This window comes from Populus nigra, chromosome 12 (genome assembly GCF_951802175.1).
Source record: "Populus nigra chromosome 12, ddPopNigr1.1, whole genome shotgun sequence".
Lineage (NCBI taxonomy): Eukaryota > Viridiplantae > Streptophyta > Magnoliopsida > Malpighiales > Salicaceae > Populus > Populus nigra.
The window spans coordinates 218,733-243,065 of record NC_084863.1 but is presented as its reverse complement, the minus strand read 5'-3'; the positions used below and the strand labels follow the sequence as shown (position 1 = coordinate 243,065).

The window sequence follows — 24,333 nt, the reverse complement described above, 5'->3', positions numbered from 1 at the left end:
TATCGAAAAAAATATTTAACAAGTTCAGTTCATTATACACAGCAACATCAGAGGAACGATAATATACAAATTTGCTCAATATTGATTAAAAAAACTATAATTAATATTGTTGCTTTCCAAACAATACATTACAATTTTGATTAGTAAGTACTGTGCGATGATAATCACGCAAAACTTTGATTCATAGATACCAAGTTATCAGTAAGGCCACCCACCTTCATGGTGGTGAATGGATACTGCTGCAAATCAATTGTGCCAAAATGATTGGAACTGATTGTTTTACATAAAATGGATCCATCATCGTAAACAGCATGTTCTAATTCATGTTATTTTTTCATCTCTTTCTTCAACAGAGTAGATTTTTATTCGCAAAATCATGAGTTTACATGCCAGTAGTCAATTCATAAGAGTTTCCAATCTCCCCTTTTAAACCGTCTTCATTACATATGCGGCAAGTGTTTAAAAACACAAGAGCATGTCATTTGAAATGCGTAAAATATAAAGACCTTGAGTATTCCAAGGCACAGTATTGAATTACAGATGCACAGTGCACAGCTGAACTTCACTGTTCTTCATCGCTATCATTGCTGAAAACAGAGGCTACAGCTGATTTCGGCTTCTTTGCAGCTTTGGCAGAGGAGTTCTGTAGAAGGAATGCAAAAGCGTCACAAGTTAAATGGTGAGCATATAGATTATTCAGTCATCAAGTAATGATTTCTTTCACTCAAATTACTACAACATTGTGATATTACTTATGGAAGCAGGTGACCAATTCAAATGGGTACCAATTACAAGGAAAGAAAGGGCCATGTAACTCCCATTCTAAATTGAAAAGAATCACTACTTGTGTCATAATCCAGAAACAATCAATGCAATCTTGACGCATTCAACATTACTTTACAGAATGCCACATACAAGAACGGAACACAGTATTGTTACTTTTGTTACTGTAAATCCACGACAGTAGAATATTTCCATGCAGAAATAATATATTTCTCAAAGGTTCTTAACAAAAGCAGCATTTATCCAGAAGGGCAAAGCATTTTATGAATGCAATTAATCATAGGGAGTTCTTTGCAAGTTAGACAATCCTAGGTAAGTGAGAATTTCTGCATAAATGAGAGAACAATTCATCCATGCTCACTGCAATGCATAGAGACCTCAATTTATCCAGGTTATAAGAGGGAGGAGATAGGGACATTTGAATAATCTACCATGTTATTATCATATCACAACAATCTATCTTGTCATGGAACATATGGCAGTTCATTTACACATACATAAGCCATGAAAACAGCTTCTAAGAACACATACATGACTTATAATGATATAATTCTAATTCTTCAGTTGCATACCTTTGAAAAGCCCCCTTTAGAAGAAAACCCAAATTTTAATGCCTTCCGCTGATCCTGATCCACAAGTGCAGTTGCACTTTTCTGCTGAGCAGATCCAGATTCTTCCTGTTGCTGCAGCTGCTGCTCCTGTTTACGAGCATCTGCCCTATATTGCATAAAACAATGTAAAAACAAATGTGGCAAGGAAAAGATTTCAAAGACAATAAACGCACAAGGAAAAGCTTGAATTATCAGATGCATTTGTGAAGGAAAATAAGAATGCTTACATCTGTGCAAACTTAGCCATCTCCCTCTCCTGTCGTTGTAGTTCCCGCTTTTGCCGATCATCACGACTGCTTGTACCATGCATCTCTCTCATTTCCTTAAATCGCTGAAACAATCATCCAAGAGTATCAAGGATAAAGGTGAAAAAAATGGAAAGTAATAGCATTCACAGGGGTTGAAAAGAAACTCATCAAATGCTACGACAGTTTGTGTACCTTTCTATGATTATGATCGTATGAACTCAGATGAGCTTCAAATTCCATCGCCAATTTGTATTGCTTGTTGCAAAGATCACAAAAGAACACCTTCCTTATCTCTTTCACCTCAGTTTGAATTTTCTGCTCCCGTTCAGCTAATACCTGAATTTTCATAATTTGCACGAAGCAGGCAGTAGAAGCCACCAGGTAATAAAAACTGCAGGAAATTCTCAAGAGCTTCGAAAGTTGATGTTCCCCTATGATAATACCATTCCCGTCAAAAGACACGCATATATGCTATATGCTGCCTTCTGTTATTAGATGTGGGTTTCAGAAAAACAAAAGCATCAACCTCAAAATATTATCTACCAGTCCAAATATTAATAATGATCTCCTACAAATTTATAAGCATACCTCCCGCTTTTTTGTGTCTTCCTCAGTTTCTTCAACCTCGATGTCAAGTTTCCTTCGCTGAATATTTTCTTCTGCAGTAAAAAAATCATCTTCTTCTTGTTTTCCAATTCCTAACTTTGGATCTCTAATTCCAGACTTTATAGGCTCGATGATTCCTGAACATAAAACCCAGAAGTTACTGTTAAAATTACAACATCATAGGTGAAGCAAACATCCCACAGAAATCCATCTCATCGATGTTTCTCATATCATTCAGACTAAAGGCAAATGATAGATTAGAAACTCTAACCACTTCGCTCTACTTAGCAGGATAGTTGAGCAAGAATAATTGTAGGTTACAAATGGGCCAGTTAGCATACAGTTCAATAAAAAAAAAATATCGACAGCAAGTAAATATATCTGCACGTTTAACAACTTGCAACCTATGACATTATATATCCGAGTTGTAGCTGGTGATCTTACAATCAAAACTATATTGGAAATAGAAGGTTTAAGAACATCAAAAGGCGGGAAATATGGATTCATCGATCACTGTAGCTGACGAAAGGTTTTTGAGATAATTGTTTAGTTTCATAGAAAATCGAGGCTTTGAGTATCAAACACAAAGCATTATGATTCAACTTCAATGAGTTCAAGATCACGTGTCATATCGCAAATCATCTCAACTAAAAGACTAAAAGTCACAAGAGGCTATGGGTGTTGCGATGGTGAAAGGCTTGTGCTTGAATAACAAAAGATTAGGTTCAAGTCAAATAAACATGAAATGTTTTTTTTTTAAAAGGAGAAGGATAGAAATATCCACTAATGTTCTCCCTCTTACGACCCCTACATCAATGAGGTCATAACTAGAGGGTGGCATGCAAATCCAGTACAGCCCTTAGGCTCAACTAATGACATACCTTGCTCGTCCTTTCCAAGACCCTTTCCTTTCCATCCCATTTTCTGGAGAAGCCTAAAACCAACGTTTGATGCTGTCAATTTTGTGTCCAGCGATGCTTGTTCAACATTGTCGAGATCAACATTTTCAGTGGGTCTGTGATTTTTCGGCAACCGAAAATCCTCTGTGAAATCCTCAATAAGCGAGTCCTGTCAAGCACATACCACAAATCCCAATGATAAACATCACTACACGAGATTAAATGATGCTCAAGTATTCATGTACGCACAGGCATAAAGGAAAACTCCATTGACACAGAAACATATAATCTTTTTATACCAAAGCAATTAATCAAAACTTAAACAGCGATCTTCAATTTATCAATAACATGGACCCAGTTCATGAACTTAAATATTCTCTAACCCTTTCCAAGCTGTACTGAATAAGCTATCTCCCATGCAATCCATCAGATTAGAAAAAAAAAAAAAGGATTGGAAACCTAGAATCACCTGCTCTCTGTCAAGTTGCTGTTCATTGTGGGTGCTTGTTTCCTGTTTATCAATGTACCATCTGCAATCCATTTTCTACCACCTAAGAAAAAATCAAGAAGTAAAATAATAAAAAGGTTCGTTTCAGAGGAGAAGTGAAAAAAAAAACGTGCTAGTTAAGATTTCAATTAAGCCTAAAATATAGTCACAGCAGACACACTCCATGAAAAATATCAAAGATCGAAAATGCTAGCTATTAGCTTATCAGTTATGAATAAGTGATATCAAGATGCATAATACAAATAAAAGCAGATTTTGGTTGCCAGCAACAATGAGCATAAAATTTGATTCACAATCTTTATGCTCGAGCCTGATTTAGTCTATAAAATGCAGAAAAAAATAATAAGGAAGTCTAAAATTCAAACAATAACATCCCTTTTTGTAATCCTAAACTCCATAAATACTATGCAAACATTAAGAAAATTCATTTTACATACGTTTTACAAGCTCTACATCCACAGGATCTCCTCAACAGTGAAAAAAACAACAACAAACAAAGCTAGATTTTTTCACTGTTTTCTCAAAGTTTTAAGCTGATTCCTCAAAAGGGTTTCTCGCAACAAACGCTAAAAAACCAAATCCATGCCATGCCCTAACAAACTCTATTAATTATGAAAAATCAAAGTGATCTCCTTGAAATCGAAACTAAACTCACCAACACAAATCCCACATAAAACATAATCTGCATCTCAAAATCTTATGAAGTGAATAAGATTCAAAAGCCCTAACTTTAAAGTCTGCTAAAAGTAAAGACCATGAATAGCAAGCTAAAAAAATAATTTTGGTTCAATATTGTCGGGGAAAAAAGAAGAAGCTGATTAAATTTGATAAAAGTAAATTATATTTACCTGATTATTAATTGATGGGATAGAAGCTGAGAAACCAAACACCAACAAAGTCTTTGCCCCTTGATCTTCTGTCTCTGTGGTTTCTGGTCAATGAATCAAACCCCTTTATGTTTTGTCTTCAGACAAAACTCAAAACGCAAGTGTGTCCCATGGAACAAAAACACGGGCTAATTATTTTTTAAAGCTTAGCCCAATTTAATTTGTGTTTGGGCCAAGATTGTGAGCTTGCTCGGCAAAAAGAAGAAAATAAATAAAGAGATTTAATTTTCATAAATATATAAATTGAGCTAAACATATTTTTCATGATTAAAAAGATTAAATTAAAATAATTCATTTATCATGAAGAAATTAAATTATGATATGATTAAAGACTAGAATGAGTCATTATATTTTTAGCTAAGAAAGAGAGTGATATCGGGGAAAGTACTTTTAGGGAAGGAAAATGTATTTCAATGTTTTATTCCATATAAGATATGCGAAGAAAATCATAATGTGTGCAATGGTGATCCCAAAATTGGATTCAGTGGTCAAGAAATTAAGGTTAATTATAACCTCCCTTAATTCATTGTTGAGTTTGAATATCTTAATTTATATATAAAAATTTATCTCCTTCAATATATCAGCTTGATCATATAAGATGAGTTCTTAAGATTCTGTGGAAGAAAATATTGACGCGTGAAGAATTTATTTCTTGAAAAATATATAAGATTAATTATGTGAAATTATATATTTTAAAATGCATGGAGAAAAACAAGGAAAAAAATTATTCCAGAGAAGGGAGAAAAACTTTTTCTTACGAGGGAGATCATAATGATAAGGTAATTATGTTATCGATAATATATAAATATATTTGAAAATGTTAATCACCTCTCTTCCATATATTAATTATGAGACGAATTAAACTCAACAAGAAGATGAATTAAATAGAAATGACTTTGTTGAATTAATTTTCAAGTTTACCAGAAATAGTTTATTTGATCACAATGCAATTTAGTAAGTATGGAATAGGTAATGAAATATTTCTAATGGAATCAGAGATGAAAAATTCCATCGACAATTAAGATGGATTTTCAACAGAATATGAATTGGAATATTTCACTTGTAAATAAGGTTGCCAATAGAGTTATCGATGGAAAATGAGTAAATAATTCTAATTTTTAGAGTGAGTATTTTATTGGCAATACCATTAGAAAAATTTGATGAATACGGTATATGCTTAGAGGGAGAAATTTAAGGTTAGATAAATAATATATAGTTTTTTAAAATTTTGAAAACTAACTCATATATGAATTGACTTTTGTGCTGCTCAAGCTTCAAATTAAAGTGAGGTAATTAAAAAAATAAATTGTTCCATGTAATTAATTACACTACATGCTTAAGCAAGCAAGATCAACGTAGAAACTTCTTCCTTCAAACATACGCATGCACCTCACCTAAATCTGCCAAACTCCATGCTTAATATTTTGGTCAATGTAAGGAAGATTAATTGCCTTGACCAATAATTGTTTACTCATTAATTAGCGATTAATAATTAAGAGGCGAGCACACAAAAACAAGCATCTCTTCTAGGGCCATGCATGACTTCAATACAATAATATCATTCATCAAAGAATAAATGGTTTCTACTTTATGGAAAAGAGGATAGTTGGTACGTACATATGAAAGTGAGGAGGAGGAGAAAAGGGATCAAATTGGCATATTGATTGGGTTGTGAACAAATAAAATGGTAATGAATGATGAATGCTTGAAATTATAAACTGAAAGGATAATATGTGCTTGTGTCCCTGAAAAAAACTGTAAGGAGATGAAAAATGCGACGAAGGAAGGACCCCCCGAGAAAATTAGGTATTCGACAGCTAACAAAGTTAAAGGTATACGAAACGAAGGCAAAGGCAAAGGAGGATAAAGCACAAGGAAAAAGAAGAAAAAAACTAATCGACGGCTAACAAAGTTAAAGGTATACGAAATTCAAAGGAGGATAAAGCACAAGGAAGAAGAAGAAAAAAACTAATCGACAGTCAACCAAGTAAGTTTTTCCAAAACAGTAGCTAGAGAGTACTTAGGAGGGTCAAGATCTCTCTCTCTCTCTCTCTATGATATTTCATCATGCCATTCCTATGTATCGATCACGGTGACCCTTGAATTCTCCAGTCCAGATTCTCCACTAAGATATATGTCAAAAGATACCTTTCTTAATTAGCTATCCAAACCTTCCCTCCCCACCTCCCCCCCTCCCTCCCCTCCTACTATAAATTCAATACAGAGGCCTTGCATTCCTCATTTCAAAACCAACAACTACTACCTTGTGAACACACTAGCTAGCTAGCTAGAGCTACTTCTAACTTAAAGCCTTAATCCCCTTCCCATCACTTCCTCAAATCATGGTTGGCAACAAGCAAAAGAAGCCTTCTGCTTCCTCTTTCTTCAGCTTTCTCAAGGGTAGAAGGGCTCGACGAACAGGTGACGATGCATCCTATGCTAACGATGATGGAATGGGAGCAAGAAAAATCCTGCCGTTCGACGACGACAACGGTCCACTTGTCTCTGTGAAGCCCGACCCCTGTGTCGACTCCAAAGCTTCTGTTTTCATCGCCAACTTCCATGCAGCTCGAAACTTAGAATCTGAACGCTAAATCTTTCAGCATGCGGCTGGGAATGCAGCTTAACGTAGCAAGACGTTGTCCAGCTATGTGCTAAGTTGTCAACTTAATAAAATTCTGATCCACATTGATCAAACAAAATGTCCATATTGTAATATCATTTGTTTGAATCTATGTATTATGTATTCTTAATTCAGTAGTTTGTCTCATGAATCCAAAGTAATTAATAATGAATGGAAGTTAATTTTCTTAAAAAAAAAATTGTTAATTATTTAAATGTAGCACTCTTGTTTCATGCACACACCTTAATTATTCTCTTCTCTATTCTAATCTGTTTCGTTAATCTCTTTTCAAGAATTAATCATTTCGGAAAGTAATTGTTTGGGTACGTCATTAGTGGGAGCTCTGTAGCAATACAACTATCATGCATGTTCGCGAGGCTCAAATTTACTAACAGCATTGAAGGTATCTTTGAACAGCAAAAGTACAAATATACTTTAATTAAGAGGAACCTTTTAAATTTATGAACCAGCTGCAGTTCATTAATAAACAACACATCTTCTTCTTCTTGATGGTCACTCACCTTCCACTTAACCTATCTCTCTCTCTCTCTCTCTCTCTCTCTTAAAGGCGGTTAATCAATTCCTTATCATTTATAATCATTAGGAAAAACTTCTCATTCTTCCTTTTTTATGGCCTTTAACTAGCTTTTTTTTTTATGGCTTTTGGTTGGCTTTTAAGGTTGTACTTGCTAGGAATCGCTCCAGATTGTAAGTCTGGCTGTACATTTGTCTGACTTTTATGGTCTAAAATGTCATGGATGAGATTCTTTTTCCCTTGTTTGCCTAGTGACTAGATGTATTTATACATGTAGGCTTTGAGATTTCTTCTTGAAAAAGAGATTATATCATTGATGCAGAAATTGATTGGTCATCCATTAGGAAAAAAAATAGTGTCTGACAGTTTATCCATATTTTTTACAAGAAAAAACCATCAGTTAGCTATGGTTGCTCGTTGGTTAATGTCATGCAGCATGTCATTGATGATTATTTGTTATTAGCATAGAAAATGGTATTTATCCTGATCAGTACAATTAAATTATATGCAAGTCTGTATGTGCGGCTCATGTAAACCTAAAAAAATGCATAAAAATTAAGGTGTATTGGGTAAGATTGAACAGACCAAGTCAACATCAAGTTTGGGGTGAGTTTTTAACTGAAAATCCAGCCATTTAGCGCGCCAGGAAAGAAAATGTTCCAACGGTTTGGGCAAGCTTCAAATTAAGGGTGGAAAAAGTGATTCTAATTCGTAAGGGAAAGATTCTTCTTTCCTCTCTCTCTTTTTTTTTTCTTTCAATGTACCATCAATTTCCAAGTTATTTCTACACTTGTTTCGTGTAAGATGCTATCTAGCTGAAATGAAAGACGATCGATAGATAGAATATCTGAAGTGAATTTAGTTCTGGAATCTAACAATCTTCCTTCTCAATCTTGATTTTGTACTTTTTTTTTTACTTTATTAATGTCTGTATGACAGACCTCTAACTTTTTATTCTTTTCCTTTTTACCCCACTTATAGCTTAATCACGAGTTTGCTAAAATTAAATTAAGGAAGGTATAGCGGAAGAACTTTTCAATGGCCTTGAGCGACTGCTGTACTAATAAAATAAAACTATAATTAGACCCCCAGAAAAATGTACCTCATAAACTTTTCATATGCATGTTTGCACATTTGCCTAAAGTTGTTCATGATCATATGCAATGAATCAAAAATAATTGTCTCTGAGTACATGTAGCTAGTCAAAAGAAAAGGATCGATGAGGGTTGCTTTGAAAACTTTCAGAATGATAATATCATTGCGTGCGTACCATCAGAATTCAAGGAGAAATGCAATATCGATGAGCTAGGCATCTCTTCATAACTACAAGACATGCTCGACATATTCTCAATGTAATGAACTAAACTAGCTAATAAGAGACCACCCCTCCTGCACCCTAGGGTTCCTTGCCAGGAATCCTTCCATGCTAGTACAATATATTCTTCTATCTTTTTACATAGAGTGTCAGACATAATTATTAGCTGATATATATATGTTTATATGTATATCCTAGCTAGCTGTATTTAATTTTCTAACAATTAATTGTTAGTTGTCTAGCTCGATGCCTTCTTAACAGAGGGTTTAAATGGAAGATGCTTTTTGTTAATGGGATCAAGGTATGCATTATTAACTCTATGATCATATACCAGATTATATATTTGAGGCGTTCATTGTATACAGTGGGAGTAATTCTGCTTAACTCTCCCTCTTGAACGGTTCTCTTCTGCCTCTCTCAAATAACGTAATTGATTGATAATTAATGAAAAGAAGACAAAGCAAAACGTATGTTGCAGTAAGCTGTATTGATCGATTCCAGGCTAGCTAAAGCAAAGACATTCGGGTCTTTAGCTTGCTTTTTTGTATAGCTGTAAGGAATGGCAACGATCTAATTAGTAAACGTTGAAACCTTTTTTTTTCTCTTCTTCTTTCGTTGTCTGTTCAGATATTCCTCATAACAAGTCCCCTTTTGATGGTTCCACCGTATGCATGTGCTTGCCTTGATTCCAATTTCAATTTTCTATCTTTTTAGTTCAGTTTGTCCTCGTCTTGGACCTGTATGTTTTTGCAACTACTCGGTCAGCCTAAAAATAAACAAAGTCTTAGTGCGTATTTGACGTTATGATAGCTTTTGCAATTGCAGTTTAAGAGGAAAAAAAATAGATTAAGCACCACCAGCAGCGGATCCAGCATCTCCAACTGGAAAGCGGCGATCACCATGGAAGTTGCTACAGTAAAGTAAACCTCCCTCTCAGCTGCCATAGATCCAGATCCACCTCCACCAGCAGCGGATCCAGCATCTCCAACTGGCTCCCAACACAATTGGCTGAAGCAAGACAAAAAAAGCTAGCAATAAACTCAAGGAAAGTAGGAAGATTTTAGAGGACCCTACACCAAGATCCAGCGGCAAGGAGCTCCAGCAACGCAGCAGCAGCAGCAGATCCAAATCCATCTCCACCAGCAACGGATCCAGCATCTCCAACTGATCGGCTCCAGCAGTGGCGGCTCCAGCACCGGCGGTGGATCCAGCAGCGGCTCCTTTGGATCCAGAAGCGTGACCACTTGTTTCAGCAGCAATGAGGAGCATCTCGTGCTGCAGCACCACCACCAGCAACTGCCTTGGTTTTGGTTTGGAATCTAACTTGCTTTAGCTTGAAGATCTTCGTCAGTTTTTGCTCTTGATTTTGGTTTGTGGTAATTAGATTCACATCTTGAAAAGAGCCGCCGCCCAATAACACAAAAGCCTCCCCTTCTCAACACCACTCCCCCCTCTCATTAGCCAAAGTTTTCCCCTCCCTCAACCGACAGATCTACTCTCCCTTCCCTGACCAAAACTAGAGAAATAAAACCAGCTGCTCCCCACAAGATCTTCCCCCTCTCTTCCTCTGTTTCTTCTAAACAAACCTTAGTCCATCACTTCCCGCTAACTCAGTCGACCCATCACCACTTCCTCAGTATTCTCAGGAATGATGAGAATACAGCTCTGCTAGCTACTGCTGGGAAACTTAGTTCCCTGTTTTGGTAATGTTGATTTCCACAAATAGAAAAGTAACGGTGTTACCTGCAAACATACTCCCATCCAAAAAGCCTTCGATCACCATTGCAAACCAGACTCCTACAACTCTACAGACTCTGAATACTCTAGCCTCTCAAATACCGGTCAACACAACTTTCAAGTTCACAGATCCTTACCCTCCCCTTCCCCCTTCCCCACCTAAACACCCACAACAACCTTCCATCCCCCCTATTACACTAAGCCTCCCGACACCTGTGCCCCAAACCAGAAACATCCAGAACAACAATCCTCCTTCTAACACAACCTTCCCAGTCATTGGCCCTTCTAAGTTTTTTTTTGAACGTTTCCCATCATGGTTAGATTATCATGACCTCAAAAAAAGGCTTTCAAAGATTAGTCATGTTACCAATCTTTTTGTCTCCAGGAAAAAAACATCACGAGGGAGACGGTTTGGCTTTGTTTCCTTCCTCTCCACTTTAAAAGAATCTGAAATTTGTGACAGCTTGAACCTTATCTGGTTCGATTCATACAAAATTCGTGCAAACCCAGTCAGATTTCAAAAAGATCCAAAAGGGAAAAAACCAGACCTTGTTATAAAACCACAACCACAAGTAAAAGCCATGCCTAAACTCACCTACAGGGACTCCCGGACATTTGTTAAAGCTCTCTCTGTCACAAAGCACCCAAAGAAGACGGTGTACTATGAGTCTATCCCTGATGACAAGGAATGACTTCTGAGAAGTTTAGTGGGATCCATAAACACAGACGTGGACTATGCTTACCTTGAGCATATGGTTCTAAAAAATATTAGGCAGACAGTGGGCTTTCGTTTTCTGGGAGCAAGCCAAGCAGTCATTACCTTTACAAATCGAGAATCTATGGAGAAAGAGCTGGTTAATGGATCCTCTGTTTTGAAAACATCATTCTCTCATCTGAAACCATGGAAAAAGGGAGCTAAAGCTACAGATAGATTTGTGTGGGTGTCTATATTGGGATTACCTTTGATAGGATGGAACCGCAGATGTATTGAATCCATCATTGAGAAAGCAGGGAAGATGGTTGGATACGACATCACCAGCGTGAGCCAAGGATCGCTCACGGGAGTAAAGGTGTTGCTGAGCACAACTTCCTTTGAAACTCTAAATGAGCATGTTTTATTGGTTTTAGATGGCGATGAATTTGATATCTCAATCATGGAAATGAAACCGGATTTTTGTCCCCTACTGTCTACAATCAAACATTCAATGGATATTACTGCACCATTAGATGAAGAGTCATGCAACGACTTTGCAACTTCAGATGAAGTCACAACAGCGGGTTTAAAGACTACTGACCCTGGCGGTGACCTTTGTGCAACGAACACTACTATAACAGAGCAACAAAAGACGAATGTGGATAGTGATTTCTCTCTCATCTTCTGTCAGGGGCACACTGGGCCAACAAACAACTGGGATCATACTGACACAATTTCAAAAAACGCCTGCCTTTTCCCTGAAACAGATGAAACACATAACCTCCAGACGACAGATCAGCAAATAAACAATAATACATATCAGCCACCCCCTGAAATGTCACACGATAACAGATTAAAGGAAAACATGCAAGAGGCAACCGACAGTGACAGCAGCACATATGTCTCAGTACAATCAGTTACAGGAGTGGGCACTGGAAAAAAAGGCATCACAGGCCAGGTGAAAGGAACAAGGCTATCTAACACTTCTTCAGCCCAGGATTTAAGGCCCTCCTCCAAAACAGCAAGAACCTTGAATTTAGATCACAACCAATTGCAGAACTCCTACTCGAATTTCATACGTGATCTGGCGGAACCTCAAGAAGAGGTGGATATGGAACGAAAGGAAAGAAAAAGGAAGAAGCTTAGACAAATCAGAAGAATTGGCCCTAAATATACATGCATAAAAAGGAAGAAAGTGAAGAAAAACAGACATGCTTTGGCTAACAGAGGCTTAGCAGATGTTGCTCCTGACTCTTACAGAAACAAATATCTAAAAGATAATAGCTCATCCCCTGCTATTAAGTCATCTTCTGATAAACACGCAGATATTACCTCAAATCATGCCTCCATGGATACAAAGACCAGTGATGCACATACTAGTCTACCAAGCCCTTTGAACTCTTAGTGCAGCCAGCAGGCCTCCTTAGAATCGATCAAATAAAACAACAGGAATGCTAGAAGCAAAACAAGGAAACTGAAAGTGTTGCAAGCTAGCGGTAGTGTAGCCAACACTACCGAGAAAGGTGTCTCCTTTGATTCCCTCAATTCAGGAATTAAACAAGGAAATGTTCGGTTTGAAGCAGCCTACAAGGATAATCAGGTTGATGGTTTTGATAGAGACAAGGAGACTCGGGAAATGTTACATGATGCAGCGGCTTTGGGATTGGGAATCTACCAAGATCTTATAGGGTATGAAGAGGGAGTTCGGGGGAACATTGACAGAGAAGTAGACGAGTGGACATCAATCAATCAACTGTAAGTTCCTTACCCTTCTAAGTTTGATCAGGCTTGGTCTTGCTATATCTATGAATATCTTTGCTTGGAACAGTTGTAGGTTGGGTATGTTGAACAAACAATATTCCATCCGGAATAGGTTGCTCAACAGTAATGTTGGCATCTGCTTTCTATTAGAAACAAAAAAAGATAACTGCTGCAATTCCTTCATCAGAAATCTGTGGAATGTTGTAACTATTAAATGGGCTTTTCTAGAGTCTGTTGGCAAATCAGGAGGGATCATAGTGATGTGGGATAGCTCTATCTTTGAGGTTAATTCCATAGAATTTGGGGGCCAATGGATCAGCCTAAGCGGCAAACATGTTAATTCTTCCTTTAACTGCATGGTAGTTGGTGTATATGCTGCATCTTCTGTGCAAGACCGTGCTAAGCTGTGGGAAGACATCACCACTCTGAAGTTTGCCTTTGAATTACCAATGGTTATGATAGGTGATTTCAATGAAACTCTTCATGCTCATGAGAGAAGTAGCGGCTATATTAATCATTCAGGGTCAGCTGCTCTCCGTAAATTCCTATCCGATTGTGCTCTGATTGAATTCAAACTGCAGGGCAGCCGTTTCACTTAGTTTAGGGGGGGTTCCATGAGCTGTATCGATAGGGCCTTTGCATCTCCAGAGTTCCACCTTCAATTTCCATTCTTATCACTCTGCCGCTACCCTAGGGGGATGTCTGATCACTGTCAATTGCTTCTTCAGACACCAAAGGTTGATTGGGGATGGAAGCCTTTCCGCTTCCTTAACTGTTAGTTGTCTCACCCTTCATTCTTAGTTGACTTTCAGATCCTCTGGTCTGATAGCTGCAAGGAATTTCCAGGGGAGTATAGATTGGTAAAGAAACTAGGAACTTTGGGGAAAAAACTGAGACAATGGAACAAATCCACTTTCGGTAATCAAAATACAAAACTTGAAGACATTCAGAACTCCATCACAACCATCGAAGATATAAGCGAGGTGCGCCTCTTGTCTGAGACTGAAAAATCAAAGCTTAAGAATCTGAACTCTGAGCTTTGGGATGTCAGCAGGAAGATTGAGGATATTTGGAGACAGAAATCCCGCCAAAATTGGTGCAAAATAGGGGATAAAAACACCCGTTTCTTCCACCGTTCGGCAAGTTTGAGAAATGGCCGCAACCACATCAGCAAGATTGAACTGAATGATAGATTTTTAGTCTCTCCAAATGACATCAAAGAGGGTGCTGTCAACTTCTTCTCATCTCTGTTTGCCAAGCCACAATGCAAAAGAATTGAAATGGGAGGCTCGGGATTCTCTAAAATCTCAGAAGCAAGATCAGTTTGGTTAGAAAGATTACCTTCATTGGAGGAAGTGAAGCAAGCAGTATGGGATTGTGACGGTTCAAAAGCCCCCGGTCCTGATGGGTTCACCTTCTCCTTCTATAAAAAGACATGGAATCTTATCAGCTCCGACATTTTTGTGATGGTCAAAGAATTTTTCAGAACAGGTAAATTACCAAAGGGGATTGGCTCATCCTTTGTAACGTTGATTCCGAAGACTAAGGGGTCGTGCAGATTCTCCCAATTCCGGCCGATTAGTTTGATTCATGGGTTATATAAAATAGTGGCAAAACTATTATCCATTAGGCTGAGAAGTGTCTTGCCAGATGTGATAAGTGTAAACCAGTCTGCTTTCATTGCGGGGTGTCAGATTCTAGATGGGTTCATGATAGTAAACGAGGTTGTCCATGCTATTCGCAGCAAGAAGGACCACAGGTTTTTGCTAAAGGTAGATTTTTATAAAGCCTTCGACTCGATATTGTGGGAGCATATCGATTCTACCATGGACTATATGGGTTTCGGCTCTCATTGGAGGAATCTGATTTCTGAATGTTTGTCCACATCTAAATTGGCCATCCTCATAAATGGCTCTCCTAGCAGAGAATTCAGTGTGGAGAGGGGTCTCAGGCAAGGGGATCCCCTTTCTCCTTTCCTATTTGACATAGCAGTTCAGGGGCTATCAGTTTTATTCAACAGGGCATCTGATTCGGGTTACTTCAAAGGCTTGCAGACTTTACCAGGGCATCACATAACCCATTTGCAATATGCAGATGACACTTTGATTTTCCTGCCAAATGATTATTCCTCTCTTCTGCATGCCAAGAGGATCCTTCGATGGTTTGAGATCATCTCCGGGCTGAAAGTTAATTTCTATAAGAGCTCACTTATAGGAATTAATTTGGACAACAAATACACTTCAGGTATGGCTAACGCAATTTTCTGTCGCAGTGACACTTTCCCAGTCACATACCTTGGGCTGCCTCTTGGTGCTAACCCAACTAGGCTCTCCACTTGGAAACCGGTATTGTCAACAATCAGAGCAAAGTTAAGCAAATGGAAAGGGAAGTTTCTGAGCATGGCTGGGAGAATATGTCTTATTAAATCTGTCTTAAACTCTCTACCTCTATACTACATGTCTGTTTTTACTATGCCAAAGGGCATTACAAAGGCTATATCCTCCATCAATCGTCGTTTTCTCTAGAAGGGCACCTCAAATTCACATGGTATTTGTAAGGTTGCTTGGAACAAGGTAATTAAGAGTAAGTCGCTTGGAGGTCTTGGGTTGGGTTCTATTCACAACAAAAATTTAGCTCTGATGTTTAAATGGCTCTGGAACCTTGACAAAAGAGTGGTAGGAGGTTGGCAAGATCTTATCCTACGAAAGCACCGGCCATATTTCGTAAATGGCCTTCCTGTGTTTGCAGGCTCTTTATCTCCAACTTGGCGTGGCTTGGTATCTGCAATTTCCTTAAATCACAGCATATCTGCTCCCCTCCAATCCAATGTCGGGTTCAAGGTGGGCGATGGGAGAAACATCAGGTTCTGGTCTGATTCCTGGCTAGGCCATGCAGCCCCTCTTCAGTTCATGTTTCCTAGGCTTTACAACCTCTCCCTGCAGCAATCTTTAAGCATTGCAGAAGTCCATAACCAAAGTGATAACTCAATCAATCTTTCTTGGAGAAGACCACTTCGATCCCGCGAGCTCTGTATGCGGGAAAGCTTGATAGCAGAAGTGGAACGTGGTCTAGTCTTCTCTGATGGTGAAGACAGAAAGATTTGGAAATCCCACAGTCTCCTCAGGATGCCATCTTCTAGATGGTTTAATTGTTTCAACAAACCTTCACTCCCCTGCTCTGCTTTGGAAAGGGTTTGCTCCTCCGAAAATAGATGTGTTCATATGGCTTCTCCTAAACGACAATGTTTGCACAAAAGATTTCTTAGCTAAGAGAAGAATCATCAATTATGAGGAAGCTCTTTGCCCTTTCTACTGCAAGGATATTGAGACTATACATCATCTCTTCCATCTCTGTCCTACATCTTGGTCTCTCTGGGGTAGACTCTTCAGATGGTTTGGGTGTGTAGGCTGTCTGCCAAAAGACCCAAATCAAAACCTTCAGGAATGGTCCAGCCTGTTAAAAGGAAATTTTCAACGTCAGGCAATTACCCTTCTCTGTAAAGGTTTATACTGGTCAATTTGGATAGCACGCAACAATATGATCTTCGACTCCAAAACTCCAGACTGGGATGTGATTTTTGACCTCACCTTTCATCGGTTGGCCTTTTGGTTGAAGTCCTCTGTTAAAAATTTCAGTTACACGGGTTTCGATCTTTATAGAAATCCTGAATGTATCATGAACTGGACTAACTAGTCGAGGTTGTAAATTCCTCGCTCTCTTTATGATTTAATTCTCCCCTGTAATCTTTCTTATTTCAGCCCTTATCTTCTTAATGGGGTCGCCTATTTATAATATACTCGATTACTATAAAAAAAAAGGAAAAAAATAGATTTAAGTTAATATTTTTAGTTGCTGTTTAAAAAAGAGATTTTAAAAAAATATATGATTGGGTAAAATTACTATGAGATGGGTTTTTTTCATGTAAAATAAATGAAAAGTATATCTTCATAAATAAAAAAACATGTTATTTTAACATATGCAAAACTAAGATTTGAAACATAATTATATACAAAAAATAAAAACTATTTAATTAACCAAACTGTTTTTCCTTTGTGGTTGAGAAACATATAAAAGCTATCTCGATATTAAACGGTCTTTTAGTTACAGATAGTTAGTCAAGAACACTATTTGTTGCTACTGCTCAGTTTCAAAGTAGTATAGTACTAGATAGGTGACCAACAATACACTGAGAGTCAAGTTAATTTCCTCCTTGTTAAATAATAATTATCTAGTTTTATTTATTAAGGGTACTTAATATTCCTACGCCTTCATGTTATTATCTGGCTGCTAATTATCAAAATTGCAGGAAGACTTCTTACTAAATCCTTCACTTATAAGGTAAAAATAAAGTGTATAAGTATCAATAACTCACAAAATTAATCTAGATTGATTGTAAGGATAATATATAGTCTAACATCATATATAATCCTTGAAATATGTAATTAATTTGATACTCTGATATGATCAGTAACACTTGGACATAAACTATTTTGGGTTACCTCATTGTCAACATCTTCTAAATCTCGCCATAATTACCATATATGACTATTAATTATTTAAATTACATGCTCATTGAGGTTCTCATAGATCCTTCTTCTTCCTCTTTTCTTTTTATTTTTCTATCATGATGTAACAAATAGAGCTGGCAGGTAAGGGTGAGTGAAAAGCTAAAACACTGATTAAACAGAAAAAAATCAAAAACACTCTGGTTCTAAATTGAATCATCCAAATTGAATCATTACTTTTGAATCAATTTGGTTTTAATTTTATAAGTCTGACACTAATTAAACCATACTAAACTCGATTTTAAAGTGTATACGTATCAATATAATCCTTGAAATATGTAATTAATTTGATACTCTGATATGATCAGTAACACCTGGACATAAACTATTTTGGGTTACCTCACTGTCAACATCTTCTAAATCTCGACCATAATTACCATATATGACTATTAATTATTTAAATCACATGCTCATTGAGGTTCTCATAGATCCTTCTTCTTCCTCTTTTCTTTTTATTTTTCTATCATGATGTAACAAATAGAGTTGGCAGGTAGGGGTGAGTGAAAAGCTAAAAAACTGATTAAACAGAAAAAAATCAAAAAATAAATTAACCAAAAAACAAAACCAATAAAAAAATTATAAAAAAATACTTGGAAAATAAAAAAAAATTCGATTCAATTCAGTTTTAAAAACTAAACCTATTCAAATTAAAATTAAATAGATTTAAGTTAATACTTTTAGTTGCTGTTTAGAAAAGAGATTTAAAAAAAAATATGTTTGGTTAAAATTACTATGAGATGGGTTTTTTTCATGTAAAATAAATGAAAAGTATATCTCCATAAATAAAAAAAACATGTTATTTTAACATATACAAAACTAAGATTTGAAACATAATTATATATGGGACCCAGTACAAAAAATAAAAGCTATTTAGTTAACCAAACTATTTTTCCTTTGTGGTTGAGAAAGAAATAAAGCTACCTTGATATTAAACAGTCTTTTAGTTACAGATAGCTAGTCAAGAACACTATTTGTTGCTACTGCTCAGTTTCAAAGTAGTATAGTACTAGATAGGTGACCAACGCTATACTAAGGGTCAAGTCAATTTTCTCCTGAAGTAAAAAAAGATGTTCAACCAACACCAATATTTTTAAAGAAGAAAGAAAAATCTAAGATTCGAGTCATTGACTTGATTACATTCAATAAGGTCGGTCAATTTAATAATATGATTAAAAAAAACATCAACAGTAAATAAAGCGGGGAAAAAACAGTAATAAAAAAAGCATACTCGAGAGGATAAGAAAGGAAAACTTGTTGAAGACTCATCATTGCTATGTCATAGACACCATCTCACCATTAAAAAAAGCTCACTAAGATGATTTTAACAGTACCATGAAAGGTTGCTCGATAACACCAAAAGAGGTTGCATGTGCTATAAGAGCAACGAACCAAAAAGCAAACCAAACAAAATATCTTGAAGCAAGCATCTCATGATTTAATCAATTAATTTAACTTAATTTAAAAATAATATTTCTTTTAAAAAAGCTAAATTTAACAAAAAAACAACAAATAAAAATACCTGAGATAACCCTGATGACTTTCAAAATCAGTGAAAATCATATAGAAAACAAATAAAAATAATAATAGAGCTTAATCTTCAATAAATAAATGTTAAAGAAAGAAACTAAAAAAAAAACATGAGTTAAAAAAAAACAAGTAACATGTGAAATCCTAAACCCAGATTTAATCAAGAAGCTTAATTTCCAACCAGTTTAATGTTGAATGATGAAATTGAAAAAAAAATATCAAAGTAAAAAAAAGACAAGTAATCAAAATAATAAGAATCAAATTTAACAGAAATAAAATAAAGGAGGATAAAATTGTAAAAAAAATCAATTTTAAAATTTATCTAAAAAAAACAAGTACCAATCAAAAGAAAAGGGACAAAATCTAACAAATTAAAAAACTAAAGGAAGGTGAAATCCATTTTTTTTTCAATTTAGTAAATTATCTTAAATAAAAAATAATAATCAAAAGAACATAGACTAAATTTGAAGGAAAAATAATTTGAATGATTGCTTCGAAAAATTGAAGAGTTAAGCACGAGAATCAAGAAGAGATAATATATATATATATAAAGATCGTTGGCGTCAAATCAGAAATCTATTGGCCACATGCGCTGCTCAAGAACGGCAAGGTTGCCAAGACGATTCGAATGTCACCACTGAAGCCTGCTTCTAGCTACTGGACAATGTCGTATGTGTTGCCTGAATGACACATAAATGATCGACACATTGACGCGTGTCAGCCATTTTATGAAAAAAATAATATTTTTATTTATTCAATTACCCATAAGTCAACCTGATTATAACAAAAAAAAACCATATCAAGAACTTGAAAAAGCCCTTAAAGAACTCGAAAAAGCCCTTAAACATCATTTAAGTAATTATTGCTTCCAAGGAGAATTTAGTTATTTTACTATATTTAAGAAAGTAAAAATAGTAAAAAAAAAACTTGTGATTACTAGTTTAGTTATTTTTTCTTTTAAGAGTAAGTAAATCATTTCATTGTGTTAAAAAGATCATTTATTAGTTATAAGAAGATCAATTTGTCCTAATCAATAAGATAATGATTAATAGATCTTAGTGAAAAGACTATTTACTTTCAATGACAAGTTTATTGTTTTTGTTATGGAATAGTAAAATCATCATTACACTATAGCAATTCACAATCTTATAAGTCTTTATGTATATAGTAAAACACTAAGACCTGTTATTTTTTTATAATATATTTATTTTTTATTTGAAAGTACTAATTAATTAACAAAATACTTAAAATGCAAAAGCTTTTCTGCAACATGATACTATATGTTTGCCTGGATTGATATATGTGCTTAATTCTTATTAGTGAAGCAAGAATCTAAGGATCTACTAGTTGATAATTATGAAACTATAATTAAATAATTACACTGAAAGATTTAACAGTGTTTCAATTTATTGAAGTTTGAGGCCTTCCTAAATATATTTGCTCTTGTTTACCTGCTGGTGCGCACTGATTTTCCTTGCAAAGGCTTTTGGAGTAATTAATTTCTTCGACTTTCATATGTACTGTGCTTAATTAGTTCTTATAATTTAATTAGAAACTATTATAGTAGATTATAAAAATATGATTACACAGAATAATATAATTCATCCTCTTTATTAATTATAAAATCAAATAACTTATTATTGAAATCGTGCATTTCGAATGCATGCATGACGTTTTTCTCCTTTATGAAAATGGATTAATTTCTTACGAGAGAAAAAAAATATATGTGTGTAATTTGAAAACAGAGAAATAGAGAATTATTTGTAATATGTGCATGTGTCCCTGAAAAAAACTGAAAGGAGATGAAAAATGCTAGGAAGGAAGGATCCCCCGAGAAAATTAGGTATTTGACAGCTAACAAAGATAAAGCACAGGGAAGAAGAAGAAAAAAACTAATCGACAGCCACCCGATTGATGTTTGCTTTGAGTATTCAATATTGGCCAAGAATTTAAGCTGTGAATTTAAGCTGTGGATTATTAGAGTTTTAAAAAGTATGATAAGAGAATAATATGGTCCACATTGTTTATGCTTTTGCCCTCAAGTTTTCCCAAAACAGTAGAGTACTTAGGAGGGTCAAGTAGAGTACTCCTGGCTTTTGGGTCATTAGTATTGGCTAAGATTTCAAAGGAGGATAAAGAAAAAAGTCAAAGGAGGATAAAGCAAAGTAAATGAATTGTTAGAGAATAATATAAATTATATTTTAAATTTAAAAATTTTTTATTTTAAAAAATATGTTTGGAGAATAATATGGTCCACATTGTATATGCTAAGTTTTACCAAAACATGCAGTAAATTACTTAGGAGGGTCAAGATCTCTCTCTTTTTATGATATTTGCAGTGTGGTTGTGAGTATTTTTCAAATAACTTTTCGTGTCAAAATGCATATCAATGATATTTTTTTATTTTTTAAAAATTATTTTTGACATCAGCACATCAAAACAATCGAAAACATACAAATCATATTAAATTTTAACAAAAAAAAATTCAAATTTTTTAGGAATCCAGAAACGCATCCTTCATCATGCCATTCGCATATTAATCAAATTCTCCGGTGTCAGATTCTCTACTAAGATATATATCGAAAGATACCTTCCTTAATTAATTAGCTAACCAAACCCTCCCTCCCTCCCTCCCCTCCTATAAATTCAATACAGAGGCCTTTCATTCCTCATTTCAAAACCAACAAGTACTACCTTGTGAACACACTAGCTAGCTGGCTAGAGCTACTTCTTACTTAAGCCTTAATCCCCTTCCCATCACTTCCTCAAATCATGGTTGGCAACAAGCAAAAGAAGCCTTCTGCTTCCTCTTTCTTCAGCTTTCTCAAGGGTAGAAGGGCTCGACGAACAGGTGACGATGCATCCTATGCTAACGATGATGGAATGAGTGCAAGAAAAATCCTGCCGTTCGACGACGACAATGGTCCACTTGTCTCTGTGAAGCCCGACCCCCATATCGACTCCAAAGCTTCTGTTTTCATTGCCAACTTCCATGCAGCTCGAAACTTAGAATCTGAACGCGAAATCTTTCAGCAAGCGGCTGGGAATGCAGCTTAACGTAGCAAGACGTTGTCGAGCTATGTGCAAATTGTCAACTTGTTATTTAAGTGTAGCACTCTTGTTTCATGCACACACCTTATTCTCTTCTCTATTCTAATCTGTTTCGTTAATCTCTTTTCAAGAACTAATCATTTCGGAAAGTAATTGTTCCCCATGGAATCAAAATAATAAATAAAATCCTACTCTTTCATTGTTATTAATTAAGGGTACTTAATATTCCTACTCCTTCATTGTTATTATCTGGCTGCTAATTATCAAAATTGCAGGAAGACTTCTTACTGAATCCTTCACTTATAAGGTAAAAATAAAGTGTATACGTATCAATATAATCCTTGAAATATGTAATTAATTTGATACTCTGATATGATCAGTAACACCTGGACATAAACTATTTTGGGTTACCTCACTGTCAACATCTTCTAAATCTCGACCATAATTACCATATATGACTATTAATTATTTAAATCACATGCTCATTGAGGTTCTCATAGATCCTTCTTCTTCCTCTTTTCTTCTTATTTTTCTATCATGATGTAACAAATAGAGCTGGCAGGTAAGGGTGAGTGAAAAGCTAAAACACTGATTAAACAGAAAAAAATCAAAAACACTCTGGTTCTAAATTGAATCATCCAAATTGAATCATTACTTTTGAATCAATTTGGTTTTAATTTTATAAGTCTGACACTAATTAAACCATACTAAACTCGGTTTTAAAAACTAAACCTGTTCAAATTAAAATTAAACACTCTTTTAAATTTAACATGGATAGAAATTGAAAATTTTCTTCAAAAAACTCAAACTCTAAATTTCATTCTTGTTATACGCCCCATTCCCTCTCTCCCCCTGACCCCTTCTCCTCGATTAGTCGATCTCCTCCACCTGCTACCGATTTTTTTTCCTCTCCTAGATGTCTTTGATTCCTCTCCTCTCCCGTAACCCTGCTCATATTAGTCATCAAAAACTTAGCTTGACAAAAGAAAATTACTAATCTATCTTACGTATATTTTGTTTGATTGGAGTGGGAAACCAGTGATAAAACATAATACTTGTTATCAAATACAGTGGGGGAATGCTTTGAGGTGTGATGAGGGCTAAAGTTCTAGAGCTGATAAGGAAAATAGTATTTCTTTTTTGGTTTTTGTGAATGCTTGCTTTGTTGATATCATATTGTAAGGTTAAACTCTCTGTGAGTTAATTGAAAACTGTTTTCTATGGTGATTGTGAATTTGTTATGGATGGATTTGATGAATTCCTAAGGTGGCTTTCGTGGTTAATTTATCTAAAAAAAGAAAATTAGATTTTGCCGACTTTTATTTAAAAAACCCAAACCAAATCAAAATCAATTGATTTGAATTGATTTTTAGTTTGATGCAGTTCTAAATTTTTTTTTAAAAAAATTAGTTTAAATTTTTAACCTCAAAATCAAATCGAACAAAAAATATTCATCTTTACTGGCAGAACTATTTCTATCTTGATCATTGAAGAGGTTCATTAGTTTGGACATATACATGTAAGTAAGTGTTGTTAAGATTGATGAATCGGTTATGAGAATAAACTTTTAAGCAATTGTATGAAATAACTTTAATTTAATATATGTTTTAAATACATATTTTATTTAGTTTTCCTATATATGAATCCCATAAAAGTGTTAATGAATCCTATTGATGGGATTATTTTTTGTTCAGAATTCAATATAAGTATTTGTAAGATTGATCGATCGATCTTGAAAAGAAAATTTTAAATACCTGTATGAGATAACTTTATTTTGATATATTTGTTGTACGCATGTAATTGTTTAGATTTTTTATAAATAAATCTCATAAAAGTGTTTATAAATCCAATATAATATGTTTATTTTTTGTTCGTATTATTTATGAATCTCATATAAATATTTGTAAGATTGATCAATTGATCATAAGAAGAGAATTTTAGATAGTTGCATGAGAGAATTTTAATTTAATATATGTTTTATAC

General features: G+C 35.2%; 1 protein-coding gene across 1 annotated transcript; it reads right to left on the bottom strand.

Moving 5' to 3' along the window:
* Positions 1 to 341: 341 nt before the first annotated feature.
* On the bottom strand, positions 342 to 4,661 carry LOC133669880 (uncharacterized). The gene is made up of 8 exons (XM_062090208.1): positions 4,504 to 4,661; positions 3,617 to 3,698; positions 3,130 to 3,316; positions 2,231 to 2,385; positions 1,835 to 1,978; positions 1,622 to 1,725; positions 1,356 to 1,500; positions 342 to 643 (listed from the first exon to the last, which is right to left on the bottom strand). Exons 2-8 carry the CDS (start codon positions 3,686 to 3,688, stop codon positions 563 to 565), a joined length of 888 nt encoding a protein of 295 aa, XP_061946192.1. The 5' UTR covers positions 3,689 to 3,698; positions 4,504 to 4,661; the 3' UTR covers positions 342 to 562.
* Between the last annotated feature and the right edge of the window lie 19,672 nt (positions 4,662 to 24,333).